The 27561-nt window shown below is 37.9% G+C and overlaps 1 protein-coding gene, 1 non-coding gene and 2 pseudogenes across 4 annotated transcripts; 2 read left to right on the forward strand and 2 right to left on the reverse strand.

Moving 5' to 3' along the window:
- Window positions 1-3546: 3546 nt before the first annotated feature.
- On the forward strand, window positions 3547-6003 carry LOC149029395 (terpene synthase 10-like; annotated as a pseudogene).
- Window positions 6004-6730: 727 nt separating this feature from the next.
- On the reverse strand, window positions 6731-13586 carry LOC149029396 (phosphatidylglycerophosphate phosphatase PTPMT2-like). Of its 3 annotated transcripts, XM_089141753.1 has the most exons (7): window positions 13056-13586; window positions 12667-12927; window positions 11424-11546; window positions 9347-9440; window positions 8644-8726; window positions 8463-8552; window positions 6737-7838 (listed from the first exon to the last, which is right to left on the reverse strand). In XM_089141753.1, exons 2-7 carry the CDS (start codon window positions 12868-12870, stop codon window positions 7443-7445), a joined length of 990 nt encoding a protein of 329 aa, XP_088997879.1. In that variant the 5' UTR covers window positions 12871-12927; window positions 13056-13586; the 3' UTR covers window positions 6737-7442. The 3 variants fall into 3 exon arrangements, with proteins under 3 accessions (XP_088997884.1, XP_088997879.1, XP_088997872.1); XM_089141746.1 differs by having other exon boundaries at window positions 12667-13586; XM_089141758.1 differs by lacking the exon at window positions 11424-11546 and having other exon boundaries at window positions 6731-7838; window positions 12667-13586.
- Window positions 13587-20578: 6992 nt separating this feature from the next.
- LOC149029397 (3-ketoacyl-CoA synthase 10 pseudogene) lies at window positions 20579-21001 on the reverse strand (annotated as a pseudogene).
- A 4646-nt stretch (window positions 21002-25647) lies between these two features.
- On the forward strand, window positions 25648-25721 carry TRNAI-AAU (transfer RNA isoleucine (anticodon AAU)). Its single transcript has one exon. It is a non-coding gene; the product is annotated as a tRNA-Ile (tRNA).
- Window positions 25722-27561: the final 1840 nt, after the last annotated feature.

Genomic DNA, 27561 nt, shown 5'->3' on the forward strand with positions numbered 1-27561 from the left:
TTCACAATTAACCTCAAAGAGTTTCTTGAATTTTCTGTTTTTGATTTCTTACAAACAACAAACTATAAATTATTTTTTAATACCTTCCCATTCCCGGGGAGAAAAAACTATAAATTATGAGCTTAAGGGGGAAGAATTAATAAAATGTTTTTGAACTTTGACTTTTCAATACAAATTACAATATTTATTTTGTAATTCTCTTGCAGCCCAAGATATAATTTATTTTAAATGGAATTACTAATCGGAGAGGGAAGCACCCATCACATTATGATTCCTTAATCAATTTCCATTGAAGTATTCCTCATAACAGGGTTGGGGGTGAGGGTCCTACAAATGGTGGGGGTTTCGATTGAGAGAGAGAGAGAGACCAGGCTCTATACCACCTCTTATATGTAGAGCTCGAGTCCCTACTGTACATTTTTACTAGGACTCGAGAGTTTGTTGTCACATTTTTTCTGTTCTACCAAGTTACTAGGGCTTACGTGTTACAGATTACATGTAGGATTTCGATTTCGAATTGTACAACGTAACATCTCTTGTTGAGATTACTTACCCTACGGCTGATGTGGCTGTTGCCCTTTCTCATTCTATCCCTAATATGGGTCCTTCAGACAATAAATTTCAAGGTTAGGGTAGGCGAAATAATCAAGGAGGGAGCTTATATCTAATAGAAGATTGAAATTCCTGGCCCCCGAGGAGATTTGAACTCTTGACATCTTACTTGAGTCAACTCCTTGGGTTTAACTAGATGCATTTCTTGAATTTGATGTCATTGCCCAAGTATTCATCATTGATTTCGATTTGTTTGAGAAGATTTTCGTTTTTTTCCCTCATTACAGTGGTTTATGTGTTACATTTGTTGGGACATATACATACACCAATTTGGTTTAGATAACAAGAATAGAAAACAATGTTACATATTCTATGCATAAAAAAATAAAAGTAAACCATCACCAACATGACTTCAGTGATATATAATGCTCCAATCGCAATGGATTTTATTATTAACGACAATACATGATCTTTGCTTTTGCTACTTTCAGTGCCAAGTCCATCTCCATACTGGTATACACAGAGTGATGCTCGAGCAAGATTTAGACAGAATTGGACAAATTGATTGGAGAAAGGAGAATTGGTGATAGATTTGTTCATCATTCTCCATGTCTTCGTGATCTTGTCCCTAATGTGTTCACGGGCAACCATCTCGGAAACTTTATGTTCATGCATATAACAATGGATTGAAGATGAAACATCTCCTCTCTCTAGCTCAGCCTGCATTGAAATTTTCCCTCTTAGGTTCGGTGATGTGTCAACAAAGAAGAGAAATAAAAGGAAGATCTAGTTAGTTAACATACCAATGAAGTGGCAAGATCATTGGAAAGCCCCTACAGATCATGGAAGGACCAAATATTAGGTCTGGATTACTCCGTAGGTACTCAAGAACTTCTAGATTAATCTCTTGTCTTGTTGCGAAAAAGGCATGGACAAGAAATACTACTCCAGAAGATGAAACCCATCCATTCTTCAAGTACTCCTCAGTAGATGGGGTTGTTCTAGCGTGCTACCACTGTCCTCAACCAACATTGCCTTAATGAAATATGCTCATTGAGACATTAATGAAAGAAAAAGCTAAAATTTAGTAAATTGATGATTACAAGTTGTCGTTTGAAGATGATAGTTTTGCTTTCACAATGACATGGTATATACCGTTTTCTGTAAGTATGGCAGGATATCACAATCCTGCTCTTTGAGAATGTCATAGGTCATTTCATTACTGGTGTTGTAGAGAGCTAAGAAAGAAATCTTCATGTAGTTTGGAAGTTCTTTCATTGCTGTTATATCCCACCTAAGACAAAATAAATAGAAATGATCAACATTAATTGCACTTCATGCCAAACACTCGCTTACTCATAAATAGAAAATTTTGAAAAATACATACTAACCTCTCATAACTCAACATTAATTCCCATCTAGGATTGTGCCATGTGGCATTAAATAATCCTATGGTCACCCAATTCAAACTAAATCTGATTTTTATTTAAACCCACCCATTTTCCTATCTTTTCTCTCTTCCCGAAATTTAGGAATTATTTATAAAAATCCCTGAATCTCTTCTATCTTCTCGTTTCTCACTCTCTCGACTCTTCCATGCTCGCGGCTCTCTCATCTCTTTTCACGAAATTGGAAAAAAAAACTCTGAATTTGCAGCGATTCTCTCTCCTCAGCTATAACTTGTGGCTAAGTGATACATTGTCAAAGCAATGTTTTGCCCATGCTGAGGAAACCATCATGGAAGGATTTTCTAGTTTGATACTCTTGAGATCACCGGGAACTTAGATGCTTTCTTTGCCTCTCTGTAAAGATCTCCAAGTGTTGGCCAAAAAGAAAAAAAGAAAAATACAGATCTCCAAGTCCTACTCGTGTAGATGTAAGTTTATTGTTTTTATCATCAACAATAGATGATATGTAAATGAAACCCTCATCTGTACGACTAATTGCAAAGCTTTTCGTTGCCTCATTTAAATTAATCTCCAATTCAACCTCTATCCTCGTTGCAATTCTAGGGTATTCTAAATTTTGTGAGGAGAGAGAAGACAGAGCCGTGAGCATAGAAGAGAAAAAACTACTGCAAATCCAGGGCTTTTTTTTTGAATTCTGTGAAGAGCGAGGTGAGAGCCATGAACATAGAAGGGAGGGTGAGAAACGAGAAGATCGCATGGATTCAGGGATTTTTCTAAATTTTAGGAAAAGAGAGGAGAGGAAAATATGGGTGGGTTTAAATAAAAATCAGATTTAGTTTGAATTGGGTGACCATAGAATTACTTAATGCCACATGACACAATCCTAGATGGGAATTGCAGGGAATTGTAAGGAAGGGAATTACAGAGGATGTGAATCCGAGTTGGACTCCTTTTAACCACTACCATTGAAACGTGGCAAAGCCAGAGTAAGACCAGAAAATAAAAATAAAAAACGAAGAAGCAGAAGAAGTTCCCCTTCCTCCCATGAACAATGTGGGCACCTTTCCTTTTCTTTACCTAACAGACTTAAGTAATTTGGTTTTTTTGTATCCCGAAGGATTAAAGAAGTGTACCTGTGAAACTTTGACCCACGTTAAGCACAACAGCAGAAGGTTAAGTGATGATGCAAGCAATTCTTTGTCGCTGCTCTAGAGGATTCGGTGGCCTTAATGGAGGAAAGTTTAATTATTAGACCATTAGGCACGCCTTCATCGTTTATTTCATGTGGATTTTGTTAATAGGAGCAACGCAAAATATTAGTTACGTGACAAAGGGGAAAAACAACAAAAATGAAGAGACAGGAGAAGACCAACAAAAGACTGGAGAAAGACTACCGAAACTTGTGGAATACGGTTTTGCTCATCGTTGCAATAGGAACAAACTAAAATATTAGTTACGCGGAGAGAGAGAGGGTCGACAGAGGAAAAAGAACAGTAGATAGACTGGAGAAGACTCAGCAAGTATATAAATTAATACAGTATTGGGCATAAGGACAACTGCAGCATAAGAGAAGAATTTTAAGGAAATGGCTCTTCAACTTCATGCTTTGAACCCTCCCTTCTCCGTTTCAAAATTTCCTAGTCGATCAATCGTATTAAAAGCTCCATGCAGTGTAAAATGGAATCTGCAGATCAAAGCTGTTGCTAATGCTAGTATCCAATCCCAAGCAGATAACAAGCCATCAATTGTCTACCAACCAACCATTTGGGACTATGATTTCGTGGAGTCCTTACATACCGGTTATGATGAGGTAATTAATCATCTATAGTTGCAGGAGACATCATTCAGTTCTCACGGTTTGTTTGTTCATGTCGGTTTTCTTAACTTTATATATCTGTGTAGGATAATGACTCATTCAGTTCAAGAATTAAGGATCTTACAGAAGATGTCAAAGTTATGCTGCACAAGGAGATTGAACCATTGGCTCAGCTCAAGCTGATCGATGTCTTGCAAAGGCTGGGCTTGGGACACCTCTTCAATGAAGAGATAGACCAAATCTTGCGAGCCTTATATGAAAACAGTAATACAGAAGAGTTTATCAAGGATGATTTATACTCAACTGCCCTTCGTTTTAGGCTCCTCAGGCAACATGGGTATTTGGTCTCCCAAGGTACCTAGTAGTGTTGAAGGGTTGGTCTGTGTATATGTTCTTGATTAGTTGGATAATATGTAACCAGACTTTTATGTTTATTGCAGATGTGTTTGGAAGATTCGTGGATGGAGAAGGAAAATTTCATGAGTACCTATGTGATGACAGTATGGGAATGCTGAGCCTGTATGAAGCTTCATACCTCGGTAGTGAAGATGAAGGCATCTTGGGTGAGGCTAGAGACTTCACTAAAAGACACCTTGAAGAGAGAGAAGATTACGAAGACTCAAATCTAGAGGCCCAAGTGAAGCATTCCTTGGAAGTTCCCCTACACTGGAGGATGCTTAGGGCAGAGACAAGGTGGTATATTGATGCATACCAGGGACAAGAGGACATGAATCCAATTATTCTTGAATTGGCCATGCTGGATTTCAACAGGGTGCAAGCAGCACATCAGAGAGATCTTGGAATTGCATCAAGGTATGAGGAAGACTGGAAGACAAGGCAACATAATATTTCTAAATAAATTTAACTAGATTTTATTGTCAAATCTTTATTCACTAATGGGACCTGCACTAATCGAATCATTTGCTATCTAGATGGTGGCAAAATCTTGGTTTAAGAACAAAATTGAACTTCGCAAGGGACAGGCTTGTGGAGAGTTTCTTGTTTAGTGTTGGGGTCACCAATGAGCCTCAATACGATCGTTGCAGAAACTGGCTTACAAAAGTCATGAATTTTGTTCTAATAATCGATGATATATATGATGCCTATGGCTCCATCGAAGAACTTGAGCTCTTCACTAACGCAGTTGAGAGGTTAGTATGTATTTTTCAAAATTTTCTATTTATGAGTAATCGAGTGTTTGGCATGAAGTGCAATTAATGCTGATCATTTCTATTTATTTTGTCTCAGGTGGGATATAGCAGCAATGGAAAAACTTCCAGACTACATGAAGATTTCTTTCTTAGCTCTCTACAACACCACTAATGAAATGGCCTATGACATTCTCAAAGAGCAGGATTGTGATATCCTGCCATACTTGAAGAAAACGGTATATACCATGTCACTGTTAAAGCAAAACTATCATCTTTAAACCACAACTTGTAGTCATCAATTTACGAAATTTTAGTTTTTTCTTTCCTTAATGTCTCAGTGGGCAGATTTCATTAAGGCAATGCTGGTTGAGGCCCAGTGGTACCACACTAGAACAACCCCATCTACTGAGGAGTACTTGAAGAATGGATGGGTTTCATCTTCTGGAGTAGTATTTCTTGTCCATGCCTTTTTTGCAACAAGACAAGAGATTAATCCAGAAGTTCTTGAGTACCTACAGAGTAATCCAGACCTAATATTTGGTCCTTCCATGATCTGTAGGCTTTCCAATGATCTTGCCACTTCATCGGTATGTTAACTAACTAGATTATCTTCCTTTTATTTCTCTTCTTTGTTGACACATCATTGAACCTAAAAGGGAGAATTTCAATGCAGGCTGAGCTAGAGAGAGGAGATGTTTCATCTTCGGTCCATTGAATGCATGAACATAAAGTTTCCGAGATGGTTGCCCATGAACACATTAGGGACAAGATCACGGAGACATGGAGAATGATGAACAGATCTATCACCAATTCTCCTTTCTCCAATCAATTTGTCCAAGTCTGTCTAAATCTTGCCCGAGCATCACTCTGTGTATACCAGTATGGAGATGGACTTGGCACTGAGAGTAGCAAAAGCAAAGATCATGTATTGTCGTTAATAGTAAAATCCATTGCGATTGGAGCATTATAAATCACTGAAGTCATATTGGTGATGGTTTACTTTTAGCTTTTTATGCATAGAATATGTAACATTGTTTTCTATTGTTGATATCTAAACCATATTGGTGTATGTATATGTCCCAACAAATGTAACACATTAAACCAGTGTAATGAGAGAAAAAACGAAAAACTACTCAAATAAATCGAAATCAATGATGAATACCTAGGTGATAACATCAAATTCAAGAAAAGGCTCTAGTTAAACCCAAGGGGTTGACTCAACTGGCGAAAACCAACTCCTTGATTATTTTGCCAACCCCGGCCTTGAAATTGATTGTGTGAAGGACCCATATTAGGGCTAGAATGAAAAAGGGCAACAGCCACATCAGCCATAGGGGAAGTAATCTCAACAAGAGATGTTGTACAATTCAAATTCAAAATCCTACATGTAAGCCCTAGTAACTTAGTAGAACAGAAAAATGTGATAACAAACTCAAGAGTCCTAGTAACAATGTACAATAGGGACTCGAGCTCTATATATAATAGAACCGAATTACCTGGACCCTGGTCTCAATCTAAACCCCCACCATTTTGTAGGACCCTTACCGCCAACCCTGTTATGACGAATACTTCAATGGAAATTGATTAAGGAATCAGAATGTGATGGGTGCTTACCCTCTCCAGATTAGTAACTCCATTTCTTCACATTGCTTCGTTCGCTTGAATGTTGCAACTTGAGATTCCAATGTATTTGCTGGGGGAGAGAGTAGAAGAAAGACTCGTGTGCAGTAGAACCCTTTCTTTCCCCAACCCTCCCTTCTTTTTCATGTTGAACAAGATAGCTGAAGCTTTGAAGAATTTGAATTTTGCAGTGTCCGAGAAATAGAAAAGAAAGTTTTCCAGAAATGAGGGCCAGGTGGGGAAGGGTTAAAGACACGAAACAGTTGAAGCTTTTTCTGATTCCCATCACAAAATACCTTCAGCTTCTGCTTCTATTATTTGTGGACTCTCTTCCCTTTGGAGGTAACCGTAGATGTCGGTGTCTTGGTGAGATGTAGAAACAGAGGCAGAAGAACACAGGGCAATGTAAGGGAGGGGGTGACAGACACTTCAAAAACCCATTAAATTTGTTGCAAAAACCCTGAGTGAATTTCGTAGCTAACCAAATCACCTGAAACGGCCTCCTAGTCTGGGAACTGATTCAGCAACCCATTAATAATGGTGGTAAGGCCACCAGCTTCCACATCATAAAACATTCCTCAGGATCATAAAGAACAAGACTTTTGCATAAATCTCGGCATATGATCATCGCATACATAGCAAATCCGAACTCAATTCCCAGTTGCTTGAAAGACAATTTGCGAAACTTGTACAAGTTTACAACTCAGCATAACTCAAGCTGGTGATGGGTTGGAGAAAAAAACGACCAACAACCTTCGGCCAAACTATAGCTGACTTAGATTCCATTTCTTGGATTAACAACAAATACAGAAAGACATACATTATTTGCCCGTCTAATAAAACAGAACCTGAAAAACAAAAAGAGAAATCTCTTTACACTTTTAGGAGCAATTCTCAATAGACATGGATGTCCACACCAAGTCCTCGCAATTTATCAGCTACTGTGGAGCAGCTGCTCTCCCTGCTGACCTTCTCGCTTGCCAATTTAGGTTGTGCATGGCAGCGAAGCCACAGACAAGAAAACCTTGCCAGGGCTGCCTGGCCAGCAAACTGAACCCTATAGACCAGGTTCAACTCCGCCCACACCTCATTGCCAACAATATTTGAGTCACAGTTCTCATCATACCCATCAAGATCAGCTTCCGTTACAACTACAACAGAGCCATCATCAAAGGCTGCAAGTTCCTTGGTCAAGGCTGAGGAAGCTAATGAATTTACAACTGGATTATACAAGTAGTGTGAGCGATCACATGGATTCTTGACCTTGAGATGGTAGTACTCTTGAACAGCCTGCAACTCATCAGCCCAATTAGAGTTAATAAGAAAAGTGAGTGCTACTACAGCAGTTTATTAGCCTATTCTAACCTTTTATACCATCTACACTCCATAAACGTTCAAAATGCAGCCCTGAGTTTGAAAATTAAAAGCTGCCCTGATCAGAGAATTAGCCAATAAGCCACTTCTTTCTTGATGCAATTAAGGCACTTTCAATGAACCATAAAAATGAAACAACCTAACTTGAAGTCCTTCAGAATTTGTATTCATGTGGGTGAGGCTTCAACAATTTCTCATCTGGCAAGAATACCTCTTATGGAAAACTACAAACAGGAAACATTCTAGGTTTGAACAAAACCAAACCACCTTTAATCTACTCTTTTAATGGAGATGAGGAATCTTCTACGAACACAAAAACCAGTCAGATGCAAAGGCAGATCAATGTGAAACATTTCATGCGAGGAAGTAACCAAAACAAGTTAAGACTGTTACAAATGATCAGCCTGCTTAGAGTGCACCAGTAAGGACATACAAAATACGCCGTAGACATAACATGCAGCATGACACACAAGTAATAAAAAGAGAAGCCATTTTGGTTCCAAGTGAAGTGAGATTTGAGAATCAGTTGCACCATCATACCTGCCACTGCATAGATGCCAAAAGCACCCTTGGTCTAATAGATCTCACATACTCATATGCAGAATCTGGAGTCATCTCTTTGTGCTGCACCTGCATAAGTAGAATACAATAAATTCATCCATCATTCAGGAAACCCCAAATTAACTGGACATGTATAAGAGATGTCTAAAATAGCACAGACCAGGTAACAAAGAACGATTGTTGTACTACGTCCCCTGCCAGCTTTACAGTGAACGTACGTTGTTTTCCCACAGGAAGCATTCTCTTTAGAAAAGAAAAGCAATAAAATTATATCACTACAATATATGGGCACACTTGGAGCAAAAGAGAAGCACTAAGTGCAGTAAAAATAGTGAGACAATGACAAGTCACTTATCAAATTATTTTTGAAAACCATTCCTCCCCTAACTTAAAAAAGCTTTTAGGAGAGCAACTGAAAGGAATCAAGTTCTGAATGCACCTACCAAGGTGTCATTTGGACAGTGCCTTCATTTAAGAACCCTACCAATAGAAGGTCAGTTCATTCATTTTCTCCCCAATCCGAGAGATGCCTTTACTAACAACTACAGCATCCATTCTTTGAAGCAAGGAGCAACTTAGGGTCACTCCAAATGTTCCAATAGTAGGATCCTTAAGTGATCACTGAAGACAAGAAATTACAGATTGATCCAGACAACATAAACTAACGCTCTTCCATAAAAAATAATGCAACTAAAGTGATCTAGATGGATGGTCCATCAACAATTTAAATCCAGGGAACCGTGACTACTGTCCATTCTGTACTACTCTCCAAGCTGCTGATTAATAATGACAGCCCCCCCCCCCCCCAAGCTAATGAAAAATTGCTACTGTGCCTTGGAAAAATCGGGAAAGTAAGGACTTACTGTGCATGAAGTCCACAGCTTTGCATATATCTTCAAACGATGGTGCGAAAAGGTAATCTCTAGTAGGAATTACTAAATGTTCAATGTCATGAGCCTGGAAAAATTAATAAGAAAAACAAAATGAATAAATGAACATAATGGCAACTAGCATTAAAGCAACACTAGGTTTAAAAGAAAAGATAAAATAACACAGTAACAAACTCCAAGTGGTGGTGCACAAGGAAGATGTATATTACAAATGCTATCAAACTTCAACAGGTCCCATCCATTCACAAAACTTCAACTTTCATACATGCAAAAGACGTTGCAAACAGAAGAAACTTAAGCAATAATCCTAAGATTGATTCCCTGACAACCCCCAGATGACTGTGCACCACATGATATCCACCATTACCGAGCCTTCTTTTCGGGAACTTTTGAATCAATTGTCCTATCCAATGTGGAGGTCCTCTAGATGGATAAACCCTGGGATTCCCTAGACATTTCCAACAGCACTTGTAAGGGTTATCCATGTACTTATGCATGAACCTAGATATTGCAAGATGAATATACATATAAAGGTTGGAGCTGGGGGCTTTCTGCAAATTTTAAGGTTGTATGCAGCAAATCATGACATATAATGTATTTGGAAGAGTGGCTACTACATAAATCATGGACTGCGATCTAAAAAATATCCCCATTTTTTGAAATACCAAAACATGATGGAGCTCAAAACCGTGGATTAGCCACCTCGACTGAGATCTGTGACATCTCTGTCGTATCTTTGAATATGTCAGTACTATCTCAGATATCATGGTCATATTCTAGATGTCTTGCTCAGATCTCAGTTAGATCGTGGTAAGGTCTCTGTTTATCTTGGCATGATATTGGTATATCTTGGAAATACACTGTAATTTTATGTTTCCTACCCTCACCAAGCTTTGATCTCAACAAAATCAAATTACACCTGAGCAAGATTTCAGTGAGATATCCATCCAACCTGGTTTTTGACCACCAAGTTGGCTTCTGAAATTGAGTTCTCAAATCTTGATGTGAACCCCCCAATAAGCATATGAAGAGAAGAAGTAAGCTAATTAATATGAGCAATGAAGCTAATCAAGCAGAACTGCAACAAATAATGATGGTACTACAAAATAGCCACAAGCAAAAGAAATAAAATATAAGGGCTTGAAGCAACTCATACTATTATTAAAAATGTCAACAGGTAATAAAAAATCCAAATTCTATTTGCATCAGTGTTTGCTTAAGGTTATTTGTATTCAGGAAATCATTATCTGAACATTATCCTCATTCAATTTGAAACTAATCAGATATGAATTCAGATAACCCATTAGGCCATTACTCAACTGGATATCATCTGATTCATTGAACGCTTTATACGACCAATATGCAAGCTGTTCATGTCATAATGATATACCTTTTGAAAATAAAAATTACTAACTTGTCTTTTCACAGAGAAACAACTTGTCAATGTTGAAGTAATAGATATTTAATTAAAGAATAAATTATTGATAAAACTGATGCAACTCTGCAATTTAAACTGTTCTTATTCTATTAAATTAGTAAAAATAAATTGAAGTAGTAGAATCTCACTTTCTGATTAAATACTCACTTGAGCATCTAAAATTGGATGGGATTTTTGTTTGCACCTGCGCTGGGAGGGTGCCACGTCTTCTTTTATGATCCACCAACCAGAAATAAGTCGCGGGGTATGAGTTCAAGTATGAGTTTATTTTACACTTTGGTTTCTAAATTTTCTAAATTTACAAAAGGACCCAATTGTGAAAATTATCAGTCATTCCTCGAGTGAGAAAAAACCCAACAACAGCGTATCTCTTTTAGTTCTTCAACTACACTTGTGCAATTCCCTTGAATTTTCAAAAAAAAAAAAAAGGTCGGTTTTTGAATGATTTTACTCCAACTAGAAACATTACTGCATAATCCAATATCAATATTTTGAACAATAGTACACATCATATTCGAAGTACACAAAAGTGCAGAATTTGTTTAATAAAACTGGAAAAGAAAAAACTAACTTTTGGAAAAGATGAGGAAAAATATGAAAAGAAATAATTACATGATAGAGTGAAGTGGGGACTAATGTCTCATATGGTTCATTTAGTGTGACCACTCCACCAACACCAAGTTGTTTCAGGCGGGGAACATCAGTAGGAAATGGAACAGCACCTAACAAAATAAACTGAAAAAATTGACTTGTTAGCATCCTCCAGGAGATTGATGATCACCCTGAAAAAGATGATTTTTAACACACAATGTCCCAGATATAACAAAGGATTGACTTAAACCATACTAAAACAGTAATCTGCACCCCAACAGTACCTACGCTTGAAATCTTTATGCATGGAAACAGAAAAGAGAAAGTAGCTAAAGCCCATTAAAAATACTTGCAACAAAATTGATGCCCAATGCAAAAATAACAATAAAGATGGGAAATCATAGCTTGCACCCAAAGCTAGAGTATAATACATTAGTTCCATAGTCAAGCTTCCAACCACATCACATCTATTGGTAGTAAAGTTGTTGAATTTTTTTTTTTTTTTTGGGGGGGGGGGGGGGCATTTTAGACCAGTCAAAAGGACTGGGGCCCACAGGCACAGAGGAATGGGGGGAGGAGGGAAGGTCTAGAGGGACAGAGGTTCAAACCCAAGACCTCCTCGAACTTACTACCTCTACCTATGAGTTTGCCACCATTGTGCGAGAAGCACATCCACAAGTTTGTTGAATCATTTCATTAGGTTCATATTGTTCACATCATAAAAAGGCCAACCTTGAATCAAGCAGAAAATCCTCATCAAAGGAGATGAGATATCAGCTTTTGATTTTATAGATTTCTTCTTCTTTCTTCTACTTTTTTTTTTTTTTTTTTTGGGGGGGGGGGGGGGATCAAATGAATATTCTGGCATTAAGATTAACAAATTGCACAGATCCGATCCATTGTTTTAGGTTTCTGTCTTATCTACTACAGGAATCAAAACCTGGAATGAATCCCTTAACTAACGTGCTCTCTACCCGCTCACTCTGTTACTCATGGTTTTGAATTATTAGGACTCTTAGATTATTAAATTTTTTTTCCTCACCCAAAGCCCTTCTCATTCCTCTTTATTTTGAGAAGAAACGGATAAATTTGAATTTTCCAACCACTTTCTCTATGAAAATAAAACTTAAATTCGTGGGCCACTAAAGCAAATATGATTGCTAATTGCAGGATACAGAAAATACAACTACCACAAGAAATAGCTTCGAGACAAAGAAATAAACAAGGACATAGAAATAAAATTAGGGAAAACGGAATCAAGTACCTCATCAACCCCGTCCCACCAGCGAAATTCCGCCTGAATCCTGTTCCGGACAACGTTATAAAACAGAGTTGGGTAAAAGAGAAAACGAGCTCCAACGCCAATCAAAGCCCTTTTTGCATCCAAAACAGCAAATTCGCCACGGGAAACATCAGTAACCAAACTTTCCTCTCCCAACTCCCCTTCCTTTAATTCCTCAATATACATGCCTCCGGACCAATCCACTTACGATGATCAACTTCAGATTATCCCGATAACAAATACCTACCACAACCATAAATTGCATCTAATCTTTTAAACTTTTCTTTTTTAGACAAGAAAGGAAAAATCCACCTTCATCCACAGAAAATAACAACTTTTCACATATTTAGTATCTAGGAAATAAAACTCACCATTCACAGGAACCCAATTTTCTGCTCCTCTACTACATCAACTACTTTTCTGAGGCAGAAAACGTCACAATCCCCTCCCCAGAAGCCAAATCACAAGAGAATCAACGAATGAAGCCTAGAAATCCAACAAGAGACAGAATACTGATTCACAAAAAGAGAGCTCGAAGCGGAAACTGAGCATATTCGTCGCCAGATTGCAGTGGATCTACCCTCAACCGAAGAAAAGGAAAGAAGCCCTCGTCAAGAAGCGATGCCTTATCCTTTTCTCTCTCCCGATCGAATCAAACTTGGAAAACCTTTATGGAAACGAAAGAAAGAATGACCTAACTTTCTTGCTCCTTCAGCTTCACTCCAATCTTTCTTGCTTTCTCTATTCCACCAAACACTGGGAAATCGAAATCGCACTCCCCAACAACCACAACGCTCCAACTACACAATTACACAACCTCCGTTCTCTCACTCTCTCTTGATCGATCGATATCGACGAAGTTCGACACAGCATAAAAGCGAAAACGATAAAATAAAGTAAAACTGAAATGGAAAGGGCGTGAGACTTGAAATACGAAAACGCCAGCTATCGTGAAATTATTTTATTACCCCTTTGTCACATGCTTCTTCAGCTGGGTCCCACATTAACATTATCCAAATCCAATCCGATCGAATTAGATAAAGATTAGAGGTTTCCAGCTAACTAATTCTCTCTGGCTTGAGTCAAACCGTCAAAGAGGAATCTTGTGCCTCAAATTTTGCCAATCTGACGGTTGCAAATTGTAACTGTAGTTTTAGCAATCGTGGTAACCATCCAATAAGACAATGAAACGTGGCGACCATGCCTCGTATTCATGCAACGGTTCCGGGGTTTTTTCAGCTCGCAGGTTTGAAATCTGAATTTTCACCGTGAAAAAGGTTTGAAATCTCGTCCCTTTTAAAAGAAAGTTTGAAATCTGAATGGATAAACTTTTGTATAGACACGTGTGGCGCGCATGTTAGGGCGCGGTGTGACGATGAGAGTCGTGAGACCCCACTCCTCATTTGTGGGGTCCGATGCTGACTTTAGCAAAACAACATCACATGATTCACATCTTCAGACAGCATTATGTGCATGCCACGTTGTATTCGGATCCCACAAAAATCCCTATATGTTTGAAAAAAATAAAAAAATTACTTTTTTTGGGTAATAATTCCATCCTATTGAAGCGGCATACACAAGGCCAAACCCTCCAAGGGATCTTGTTTCAGTGGTGAGCATTTAATGCATATAACGGTCAAGTAATATATTTTAGACCATTAAATTAAAATTTTATCTCAATCATTGAGATTCAACAGTTGAAATTGAAATTTCGATCGAAATTCAGATCAAACAATTCCGAAATTTCATTTGACGGTCATGCATATTTAATGCACATGATATGACTAAAGCTTTTTCGCCCTCCAAGCAAGGTGGTCTGCTTAGGAATAAAGTTAGAGTCTCAAAATAAAGAATTAAATGCTTAATATCGAAAATGATAAACTCTTAACTCCTGCTTCATAGGACCTATATGTTGGGTAGAGCCCAAAACTTCATTGCAATTAGATTCTACTATAAGCTTGATGATTCCTTCTCCCAGCGCTTCAAGAAGAGTTCATTTGATTGCTCAAACCACGGTAGAGCCAAGATTCAACATTTGGGGTGGGGGTTGCAATAATGAGAATTTGGATCACCTCCCTATCGAAAGAACAATAATGTTTTTTTGCACATATTGTGTGGGCCCATGTGGAGACCCACCTCTGAATTATTTTATCATATTCACATGTATGTCCATACATATTAAAATATAAGTAAGTTATTAAAAATTATATTTTTATCCTTATAAAATATATATAAGTAAATTAAATCATGAGGATCACTAGCAAAAATAAAAATATATATTACAAAATCAACTAACATTACAAAAATAAAAAAAGAAAAGCACATGAAGGTTAAATGCAAATCAAACAAATCATGGTAGTTCTTTCATTTTACTTTCAACTTTGCAGATAGCTCGCCATAATGGAGAATCAGGAGAAGCAACTTTACAGGGATGTTTACACCTTTTTATCCATATTTATCTTGTAGAAATGCTGACCACGGCAATTCTTGCTTTTTGACCCCCAAACGAGTTTCATGATAAAGGCTTCATTCATCACCCGAAGCTTCCTAAAGCCTAATCCGCCTTCCACCTTCGGTCTACAAATCTCGTTCCAACTCACAAGATGTGCCTCTTTTTTTTATTGGACTCGCCCCATATAAAGGCTCGAGTTAACTTTTCAACTTCACCTAAGACCCCTTTGGAATCAAAGCTATTTGTATCGAGTAGTAAGGTTGAGTTATTATAGTTGACTTTGCCAGGACAATTCGTCCCGTAAGGGAAAACGAAGAAGCTTTCCAACTGGAGAGCCGATCTGATACCTTGTTAATATTGTATTGATAACTACTTGAATAGGTACCCCTAGATTACTGCCCAAGTCATCTGTCATGGTGAAGTCGCTTCTTTATGCAATCTCCTTTGCTTTCTAGCTCCCTACATTTTTGGAGAAAAAAATACGGGTTTTCTCTATGCTCACTTTGCTGCTCGATGCGTTACAAAATTTATCCAAGCATTCCTTTACAATGGTAATTTTCTCTAGGGAAGCTTCTACAAAAAGAACTGTGTCATCAGCAAACATAAGATGGGAGATTCCCATACCCCCTTTACGTATATGACCAAGGATCCACTTCCCTGCAGCCAGTGCATCTTGGATACAGTGGGTCAATCTCTCCATGCGAAGGACAAATAAATAGGGCGACAAAAGATCCCACTATTGAATTCCTTTGGAAGGTTTAAATTCTTCTGTACCTTTCCCATTCCAAAGAATTCTAAAAGTTGGACCTATAATGCACATCATAATCACATCGACCAGATTGGATGGTACTCCTGCTTTCAAAAATAAATTAGCAATAAATTCCCACAAGACTCGATCATATGCCTTTTCCAAGTCGATTTTAATAGCCATTTGATGGATTTTTCCTCCTTTTTGCTTCATGGAGTGAAAAAGTTCTTGTGCAACAATGATATTATCTTGAATGTTCCTTCTAGGAACAAAATTGACTTGATTGGGAGCAACAAGGGCTAGGCACAAACTCCTTCAGTCTGTTAGTTATTAACTTAGTCAGAATTTTGAAGCTGACATTACCGAGAGATATAGGCCGGAATTGTGTAATCTTCTCAGGTTTGTCTATTTTGGGAATCAATAACAAAGTTTCATTGATCTTATTCTCCAACTCTCCATTAAAGGTTCTGGCCACAGTCCTGCAAACATCCATACCTGTAATACTCCTAGTTTTTTGATAGAAAGCAACTTGAAAACCATCTGGTCCTGGAGCCTTCCATGGACCAATTTGATGAACAGTGCGGTAAATCTCCTCATCAGTAAGCTCATTACCAAGAATAGATAACCAATTATGGTCTAAAACTGGAAAGTTATGATCTATTTGGAAAGGATCTGGATCAATATTGTCCTCATTAAAGAGACCTTTTTGAAATAATTAACAACATGATTTTTTAGTTCTACATCCTCAAAAATCCATTGATTATCTTCTCCCTTGAGGCCTTCAATTTTATTTATCTTCCTCCTATCTAAAGTAGATACGTGGAAATACCTTGCATTCCTGTCACCTTGTAAAGTCCAATTTTTCCTAGATTTTTTTGGGCCCATAGAATTTCCTCTCTCTACAAAACTTTTTCAAGTTCAACTATGAGCTCTTCCAGTCTCCCTAAAAAAAAATATTGCAGAATAACAATTGGAGATGGTAGAAACATTTATTTCTGGGGTGACAACTGGTTAGACATAGAAGGTAATTTGGAAGATCATGCGATATCTTCAGTTCCCAGTCAGTGGCAGTAGGAAGTTGTTAATCAATACTTGGAAGGTAATGGTGTGGAATGGACAACAAAAATTGAGGGACACCTACCTACATAAATCTTCACCATACTGAAGGATTTTCCCCTACCCTCTAATAACAATGTATTTGATGTCATGTCTTGGATCCCATCCACTGGGTATCTTTTCGATATACTCAGCATATAAGACATTGATAAAGAACAAACCAAGTGTAGATATGGCATTTTCGATGAAAAATTCTGGAATACTTCTTGGAAACTTCATCCCCCAAACCGATTTTGTAGCTTCTTCTAGCTAGTTGTAAAGAATCGGTTGATGACTAGTGCTAGAAAGCGCCACTTGCATCTTTAGGATAATCATAAATGCAATCTTTGCATGACAAAGGTGGAAGATGTTTTACATGTATTCAAGGATTGTTGCTTTGCAAGAAGCATTTGGGAACATATGATTAAGCCACGTAATCAAATATGGTTTTTTAGGTGTGAAAAGGAGGAATGGTTCTATGCCAATATCTGCGGGTTTGTTGCCAAATGGAGCAAAGATTGGCATGAGTGATTTGTGAGTACCTTACAATTTCTTTGGGGATGGCAAAATCGGGATACCCATGAGGTAGATTTCTCCAGACCAAGGAATAGTGTGCTCATTATTGAGGAATTTTATCGTGCTAATAAGGAAGCTTGGACAACATGACGAAGCTCTGTTCTTGAACCAAGTAAAGAGTTGGAAGTTTTAGGGTGTGCGTGCCCTAGAAGAGGATGGTTTAAGTGTAACACGGATGCTGCTTTGATGTGAAGGAATGCTATGCTCAATTAGCTGGGGTGATCCGGGATCAAGTAGGCATGTTCAGAGGAGGATTTGCTATCAAGATTCCTCTATGCCATGTAGTAGAGGCAGAAATGTGCGCAATCAAAGAAGGGGTAAAAGTAGCATTGGATATGGGAGCATGGCCACTCCAAATAGAATCAGACTCACTAAAGGCCATAAGGTTACTGGACCCAAAAGTTAATGAGCAAGGATGGATGGGAAGATTAGTTGCTGAAATTCATAGCCTATATGTTTCTCAAGGCCATGCTAGATTTGGTCATGTAAGGCATCAAAATAACATGGTTGCTGATTGGTTGTCCAAGAAGGGGCTAATTGGAAGAGAAGGTCTGGTCTTTTTCAATGCTCCCTAGCAGGAAATGATGGACATCCTCAGAGGGGATTTTCTCAAGAGTTGTGCTTTAGTTTGATTTCGTTTTGGTTTTGTTTTTTGGGTCTTTTGACCCCGTTTTGTACAAAAAGAAAAAAAAAATCATGGTAGTTAGTTACCTAACAAATTATAGGTATTTCATCCACAATATAAAATCAAATAAAAGGAATGAAAAAAAAAAAATTAGAAAGAGAAACTACTAGGACATTAAGTAGAAGAATTTTTTTCATGGCTCCCCCCCTAAGTGGGAGCTAAATTCTTGATTGCCCCTTATACGCCAAATATTCCACGACGCTCCCCCTAAGCATATCCCAATATTCCAACTCACCCCTCTTAAGTGGGTGAAGGGAGAATCTTCTTCCATTACCTTTCGGAAGCCCCACATTGCTGGCAATCACCATTGCCCCTCCCCTGTTGACGTCCACCACCCTCTCTCTTTCTCTCAAGATATTCCCGAAGCAGATCAAGAAACATTTGGCCATTCATTTAACTGTTCTCCTATATTTCCTATTTCCTACAAATGTTGCCCTAGTAGAATGGGCTGCAAAGGCTCTCAGTGTTTATTGCCGCTGAAGATTCGCCTAAATCAAGATCTGTTCCATCAATTCCAAGCGAGAATTTTGCCAAATTGAAGATTGAACGACCTCAGTCTAAGTCCAACCGGAGCTTATCTTCAATTCTTTCCTCCAACGCAAAGATCCGAACCTGAAATCAACTAAGCACAAGGAATGGGAGAAGGTAAAAAGAACTCTTCTAGGTTCTCAGGTTTTCTTCCATTTATGGTAACTAATCTTTCTTCATCAAGAAGATAACTTACATTGCTTTTCCATTTTTGGTTAAATTACATCAAAGGCTCTTCTACTAAGAAGAGCATGAATGATGGAAACAAAGATGGTGAGAAGCTTCCTTATGTTCATGTTCGAGCTCGTCGTGGTTAGGTTACTGACAACCATAGCCTAGCTGAAAGAGTAATTAATCATGTTAAAATTAAAAGAAAAATCTTCCACAGTTTCACCAATTTGTAGAGCCGTTCCATTTGAGAGAGAGAGAGAGAGAGAGAGAGAGAGAGAGAGAGAGAGAGAGAGAGAGAGAGAGAGAGAGAGAGAGAGAGAGAGAGAGAGAGAGAGAGAGAGAGGAGGGAAGGGACCGTAGTGATTGCCGGCGATGTGGGGTTTCGGAAGGGCAAGAAGACGGGTGAAGGGAGATTCCCTTCACCCACCTAGGGTTGGGTCACTCAAGTGAGTTAGAGGGCAATTTGGTTTTAGACAGAAACAAGGGCATTTTAGACAATTTACAACCCACACTTAATGGTCAAAAGTCTTGACTGTGAAGAAGTGTAGTTTGGAATATTGGGATATGCTTGGGGGCGCCATGAAATATTTGGCATATAAGGGGATAGTCAAGAATTTAGCCCTCACTTAAGGGGCGCCATGAAAAAAACTCTAATAGAAAGATTAACTTAAAAATCAAGAAAGAGAATACCTACTTTTGGAAAAGATTTAGGAATAAACTCCTACCCTTTAGCTCTTCAAGATTTCCCTAAATTTCCTGTGAAAAAAGAGGAGAGAACAAAGAAGAAATATGTGAGGAAATAGTCGAGAATGAATAGAGAGAAATAAAGTCCTGCCAAAGAAGGTGAAAAAAGCACCCATTGGAAATTCGCCATGAAAATTTATGAAATTTGGTCAGGAATTATACAGTCTTTGATGTGTCCCATATTGGAGTCTCCAAATCACTGCAGTCTCTCTTCCTGAAAAGGCCCAAATCTGCAGATTCTCTTGATCGAAATAAATATCGAATCATGTGCAAGCAGAACGAGGTAGCTTTCTATTGTGTGTCTTTTTCTTCTACCTCCCTCTATCTATTGAACCTTGCAATATTCACTAGGAAGAAGCCATCAGTGTAGCAATCAACTTCATAGAAGAGGCAATGAAGGTGGATTATGGTATTTTTATTTGCAGCAACCGCAACTAGTTCCTGCCCTAACGGTGTTGTTCGGGCCATGTAATCAAAATATGATCGAACGATTGAGAATAAAATAGCGGGGGTTTACTTGTAAATACTATTTTTTTATTCTTACATTTAAGGGTTTAAAGTTTACTAATTTACAAAATCAGACCCCTGATTTACCCGACTCCCAAATTCCTATTTCATTTTACCTACTCAAATCCCGCGACTTGGGACTAGGCTTTCGAGAAACCAGCGACTTGGCACCAGGCTCTTGAGAAACTAGAACACTCCAGTGAGCAACTAGTACCTTTGTTTAGTTGTCTTCAACTTTTGATTGCTAGTTGACGTCGCCATAGACAAAGATAAGGCGAGTGAGTTTGATTGGGGATGCCAAACCGGTTCGTGAAGCTGAGGTTGTGGTCATCAATGCCCTGTGAGTGCGGACAACATGTTTGAGGTGGTATTTAGCATGACAAAAGTCCTAACGGCAGTTGGAGAGGAGGATGGTAGAGCAACCCATGTGGAAGAAGCATTTAGGAATGAGCGCAAAGCATTTACGACCGGCATACCAGTTGAAAGTTACCATTTCCGTGCTAACAACAATGACATAGTTATTGGAATTGGCTAGGAGCATGTCCCTAGCAAGATCCAATGTTATGATCCTAATGCTGCAACCCATTCCTCCAAGCTTAAAGCTAAGGATGTTGCTTTTCATCTTGTACTTGTTCACTATCATGGTCGATAGTGAAGGTGTTGGGTTGAAGAGACTACATTTCACCACCAGCACACCTATCTCCTTAGGCCTCACTCCTGTCTTCTCAAATAGTTCATCTATGGCACCAAATATCACAGTCGCAACCTTCGTTATCCCTTCCTTCATCATCGCACAATTCTCCGATGACATAACCGCTTTCGGTATGTGTAACAACCCCCATAATTCTAACCAGGATCCGTATTGCAGGTTCGAGTACTTGAAGTTCCAGCCGAAATAAGTTGTAGACAATCCGGATTGAATCCCATGATTCATACCCTGAGCCCATGGATCTGGATTTTGCCGATGAAGAACCTACCATACTGGGAACCCAAAGGAGATTCAATAGAAACCCTGATGGACTAGGAAGTTGGATCTCTAGCCTGAGAAAAGTTGAATTTGAAGATGTCCGAGATCAAGGTAAGGATCCCCCACATGTGGTTTAAGTTAGGTTAGTGTGGGGATCAACTGGTTGAGCAAAGCACCCAAGTACTAAAAAATACTGAGGGTGGTTGCTTAAGGCGGTTGATTGACCCAAACAACCGCCCCAAGCGATTGGCCAGGTCTAGTTGCAAGACTAAACCCTAATTTGCCCCCGACCTTCTATAAATAGTCATCCATGACCTAATTTCATATTATTTTATTCTTGGAGTCTATTGTGTACAGTTAGGAGGCAGAGTACATGTGTTATGTGGTGAAGAACGCTCGAATCACGGTGAAGCTTTGATTCTTGATCTATCTTGTGAATCGATTGGAGGTTAGTTAATCACATGCTCTCCCTAGTTATCTCTCTTTAGTAGTAATGTGCTTTTCTTCTTTCCATGATTTTGTAGATAGTGAGTTTGATGATTCGAACCATCGATGATTGCGACTAGACCACACCCGAGGATGGATTCTCATATCCAAATCAATGGTTGATTTAGTTAAAGGAGATGAAGTGGATTGTAAATCTTCTTCTTTTGTAGTTTTTAGATTGAGATGGACTCTCTAGTATGTTAAGGACGAAATTTGGATTTGGATCATCCCGAAATCATATCAAGGATGGGTGATTCAAAGTTGGAATTTTGGACTTGAGAGTTTGCCTTAGAAGGGGGGCGGTCGGTCGGGCGGTTGATTGACCCACCAACCGCCATAAGCGACCGGATGGGTCCCAATGGCCCTGTCAGTCTTATCTTTGCTTTGTTTTGATTTTTGTTCTTAATGAATCTTTTTAACCCTAATCTAGGTGATCTCTGAGGTTTACTCGATTTGTTATTTGTGAAGTTTGATTGCACTTTCAGTAGCTTTTTCACTTCGACAGGTAAGTTTACATTTTTGTACATATGATATGACATGTAATGTGATGAATTGTGTATAACTTTGAATGTATAAGTGATCATATAACTTGTTGTTACAGTAGTTTGAGTGATTCATTGATAATAATATGTTGTGTATGATGATTAAATGTATTTGCATTACTATATGGTGTTGAATGATGGGATAATGGTAATTTGTAACAATGATTGAGGGTATCCTTATTGGGTGTATCCTTAGCTTGGGATATCAGGGATTGTGGTATGGGACATTGTTCTCTGATGCCCGCAACACTGTTAAGGTTGCTAGATTTCATACCTAGGAGGTCTATATTGCACAGTTAGAAACCCATACATGCTACTACCCTTTCGGTAGGAATATTGAAACCGAATGACATGTGATAATGGTGATGTGACTATGTTTCATCCTACAGTGGTAGCCAACCTGTGGGGAGATTCAGTGGTCCATTGTTCATGCATTGGTAGGGTTGCTTATGTTAGGGTTGGGCTCATGGACGTCCAATACGTGGCTTGGGAGTCATGAGGGGACATAAGAGCATCCACCCCAACAATATGTGGATGACCATAGGGTTAGGGAATGGAGTCCAACAGAGGTAGCCAATCCGGAGGATTCCCATTCCTAGATAGAGAAGGATATTGAACCGAGTTGGTTGGTGCCATAGGGGAAGTATCTGGAACATATGTAGTAAGTTACTGTATAACACTGCATTGGGTTAGAATCGCTAACATGCGCAAGTACTCATGCTAATGGTTGTGGTGAGAGACTGTGGACTTAAACCCCAATCATGGTTGTTTGACGAGGACTGTGCTGCTTGCCTAGGATCCCAACAAAGGTAACCAGTCCGTGAGGGATCAGAGTGACTAAACCTAACCAAAGGAGGGCTGGTGTTATATCTTAAAGCATGTTTGCCATACTAAAGACTTGCATGGTTAGATACTAGATGCATCCATACATATGCACATCATCTTCTCCTATGTTATTTACCATGATATGGTATTAACATGTATATGAGATTTGTTGCCCTACTGAGTTTGCCAGGACCCATTCTTTTTGTGGATTATTGTTATATTATTCATATGGCAATATTGAAACAAGAGAAATTATGTATGATTGGGAGAATCCCTATGAAGAAACTCCGGAGGCGTTAGTGGGAGGTAGCGATTTATAGCACGAAGCTATTTGTGGGTGCATGGAGTGCACTTACAGCTCCTATTGATGGCAAAAGAATTCAAGTGGTTCGATAAGTTGATGAAGGAAGGTTGGATGACCCCGTTCATCGAGAAATTAGAAGAGAAGATCGTCATCCTTGAAAAAGAACAAAATAACAGTTAAACTATGATTTATTCTACTTTCGCTTAGATACCCCTTTTTTGGACACATTTAGTTTATTCATTCTGGGATTCTTTCCTTATTGGATTTTGGAACACATTGTATATCCCTTTTTATTTAATTATTAAACTATTCTTGTGCTTGATTATTTATTATATGCATTGATTATCATTGATGGCTAAACCATGGATCTTGTGGCTATGGATCGTACCCATGGGTTATCAGATGGGACCGATACTGGCTGGTGGGGTGTGACAACATGTACGACTCATCTCCAATCCCCGCACATCCAAGATCTGCTTCTAGAAAGCCAGGCTTGCCTCATCGAATTTTCCAGATTTTCTTGTTTGTTCTATGAACTCTTCCTTTGATACCTACATTTGTTAATTCAGTTTCAATAATGAAGGAAAAATTGAAGGAAGAGGCCATTTTCGCCAATATCAAAATTCATTGTTTTTATTCCACCAAGATTTCATAGTGATAGTGCCTTTTCAGTCTCTCTACATTCACTCACGTGAGATTCAGAAGGAGCAAAGCATTAATAGACGATTACTATTGAACAACTCTGGAATTTACGAAGTCATGAATTGAGCAAGTGAACTCACAAGGAATGCATGAACCCAATAGAAATCATGAAATAATGAGACGTGTGCACACGATTTCCTATACAAAATAGGGATTTGGGAGTTGGGTAAATGAGGGGTCAAATTTGGAAAAATTAGTAAACTTTAAACCCTTAAAATGTAAAAATAAAAAATAGTATTTACAAGTAAACCTCGCCATTTGATTCTCAACCGTTTGATCTTATTTGAATCACGTGGTGCAATCAACACCACTGGCAGTAGTTAGTAGTGGCTACCGCAAATAAAAATATGTGGATTATGTGTAAGATTACACATTTAATCTATTAAATGAATATGTGAAGCTCTTGAGATACAAACCCAATGTACTAGAAAAGGCCTTGGAATTTTGTTCAGAGAATATGGCGTGTCCCACAATCGGAGGAGAGCATTTCATAGATTCTTGCATTGACCATTGTACCATCAACGGATCGGGTGAAATACAATTTCAACATCGTTGCCTACCACTTGCTCTTACTCCTTTAGTGGGAAATGATGCTTGTGGCAAATTGTGCCGCCATATACAATCTCCATCAATGTAGCACCATATTTTTTGGATGAGCTGAGGTCCATTCGAGCCAGCTTGTGTGTGTGTCCATTACATATTCGGGGAGACCACTGCGGTAAGAGTCAAACCAACAACCTCTTCACTAAGAAGCATGGGTCTTACCGCTAGAGCAACTCGGTTTTGGCAATATAGCATTTTCTTTTCTGAATAAAGCCACACGCACCAAAAAAGGGGGAAAAAAACATTTAAACATCTGTGAATGTGCTTCCAACATAGTGTAATAAGGAGGTCTTGGATTCAAACTTCTATCACTTCAAACCTTCTCCATCCCCTAGGCCTATGGGCCCCCCTAGTCTCAGGTATATTTCAAGATTGAGCGAAAAAGCACACTCTCCAAAATGATTTTAAATTGGCAATGACCCCCAAAATATCTCTTAAATTTGTACAATGGTACAATTCATTAACAAATTCTGTTTAGTTTGGGTTAGATAATTTCATAATTTTTAAATTGCCCTTAATCTCTTGTATCTTTACAGCGTTGCCTTTAGTAAAATAGAATCCTAAATTTCATCTTTTTTTTCTTCATCCATGAGTGAGTTTTTCTTATGTTTGTCATTTTATATTACTTGGTCAAACATTCAACTTAGACACAAACTTTAACCCTAAACAACCATAAAAATGTCCATTTTAACACCAAACTAACTACACATTCCAACATTGTCACCCCTAATGGTAAGAGAAACTAAGTATGATAAAAATAACATTTCTTCATTCAAAAAGCACCACTCTCCAAATCTCCTCCATCTAGACGAGAGCTTTGAAGACAACTATATTTTCGTATGGTATCAGTTTCGACTTGGTTTCGGTTTATCTTGAGTTATTTAAATGCAGGTTATTATCAATTATAAGTTGACAAACTCTTTACTAATCTTTATATCTACTAATTTATTCATTCTATTTTATTAAATATTGATGTTTTAGGTATGATAGTTTATTTTAAAGAAGAAGAACTTAAATTAATGGAACTTGGCCTATTAGCTCAGTTGGTTAGAGCGTCGTGCTAATAACGCGAAGGTCGCAGGTTCGAGACCTGCATAGGCCAATGAATATTTATTTTTATTAAAATATATTGGAAGGAGAGAAATAATTTTGAAAATTAAGTGAAAGTTTAGAATTATGATTTTAGACATAATTAATTGTATCTAATCTTTTGAATTATTTTGTAGGAATTGGTAGTCACAATCCTCCTTTCTTGTTCTTGGTTGTTTTTGTTCTCATATATATTTTTTCTACTTCCCTATAAAATGGTCACTCCCCTCAACTTAAACCATTACATTATAGAACATAAAGAAAAAAAACAACACCCTATCTCCCAACACTTGATCACTATTTACTCTAACTTTCTTCTCAAAAGTTTCTGCTCTGATTCTCACCAAAAGTTAACTTACTTTGTTTGTACCTCATAAGTCGATTATGTTGATTTTTTTTGTTGCCTGTCTTCTCTTGTCCATTTTTTCCTCTTTATAGATTTATAGAAATCCATTCCAAGATATATATTTTTTTTATTTAATCTTATGTTTTTCCTTCCTTCGTCTTTAATAGAAATTTCTTATTTTGTGTTTCTCCTTTCTTTCCTCTTTTTACATGAATCCATTAAATTCCATCAAACGTATTTTTTTGTTTATTTTTCTTCCTCCATCTTTAACCAGAATCCATTAAACATGATTAGATGTATTTTTTCCTTTTCTTTTCAATTTCTCCCTCTTGTACAACAATCCAAAAAAAGGAAAAAGGGAAAATGAAACTATAAATAAAAATTAAAAAAAATTAAAAACTAATATAAAAGAGGGGGATAGTATGAAAACACATAATCACATAAATAGATTCTTGTAGAGAAAAGGACAAAAGAAAAGCCAAAAATCCATCAAATAAAATAAAGAAATTTCAGGAGAAAATGAGAGGTAAGAGAGAGGAGAATAAGTATAAATAGCATAATTTCCAAGAAAAAAGACAACTACTAATCTACCATCTACAAATATATTAAATCAAAAATACACATTTTTTTCAAAGAAAACCAACTGCTGAAAAAAGATATGAACATTTAAATATAAAAAAATAACCAAAAAAAAAATAAAATTTGTGTGTACTCATGTTGAATTTTACTAGTTTAATAAACATTCGAGGGTATTCTGGAGTAAGTTCGTGTTTTTATGGTAGTATAAGATAAGATAGAGAATAATGCAAGTGTATAATTAAGATATATTTGTCATTTCCTCTAGCCAATCAATGATTCTGATGGAAAAGGGGGCGACTACCAATTTTGGCATAAATTTGTGGTGTGCATGCATTTTGCCAGCTCTCTTGGCATGTCCATGGAATTTTCGAGAAAAAAAATTAAATGTTGAACATAAATGAATGATAACTTAGTCAATTGTCAAATTGTCATTATTGTCTTATTAATTACATTAATGTGACACTAATGTTGTAGAAACAATAACTGCCCCCCCCCCCCCCCCCCCCCCCCCCTCCCCTCCCCCCCCCCTCCCCCCTTCCCCCCCTTTCTCTTCCCCCCCCTCCTCCTTCCCCCCTAATACTTTATTTGAGTGAAAAGAAATTGTATTGAATTATAAAGCCATGAGAAACATTGACCTCGATGCTAAAACTTAAAAATACACTAAAGCCAAGGATTGGCTAATGACTAATTAGTCAAAAGTTCCACCAACATGGCTAGCCTAAACAAGAATTCATTCACAAGTTTAAATGACATTTTAAATCAAATCATAGTTGTTTGATTCCACCATTATATTTCCAAAGTTTCCTTTAGCAACTTCCACCATACCCGTTCGGATAGCAAAAGCTTTAGCAACTAATAATGAATTACTGGAAGCTAATATATGGTTTCGGAAATCATTGTCACTGAAATGGTAAGAAATGTCCAGATG

This window comes from Hakea prostrata, chromosome 1 (genome assembly GCF_041222555.1).
Source record: "Hakea prostrata isolate BN-2017 chromosome 1, UWA_Hpros_2, whole genome shotgun sequence".
NCBI lineage: Eukaryota > Viridiplantae > Streptophyta > Magnoliopsida > Proteales > Proteaceae > Hakea > Hakea prostrata.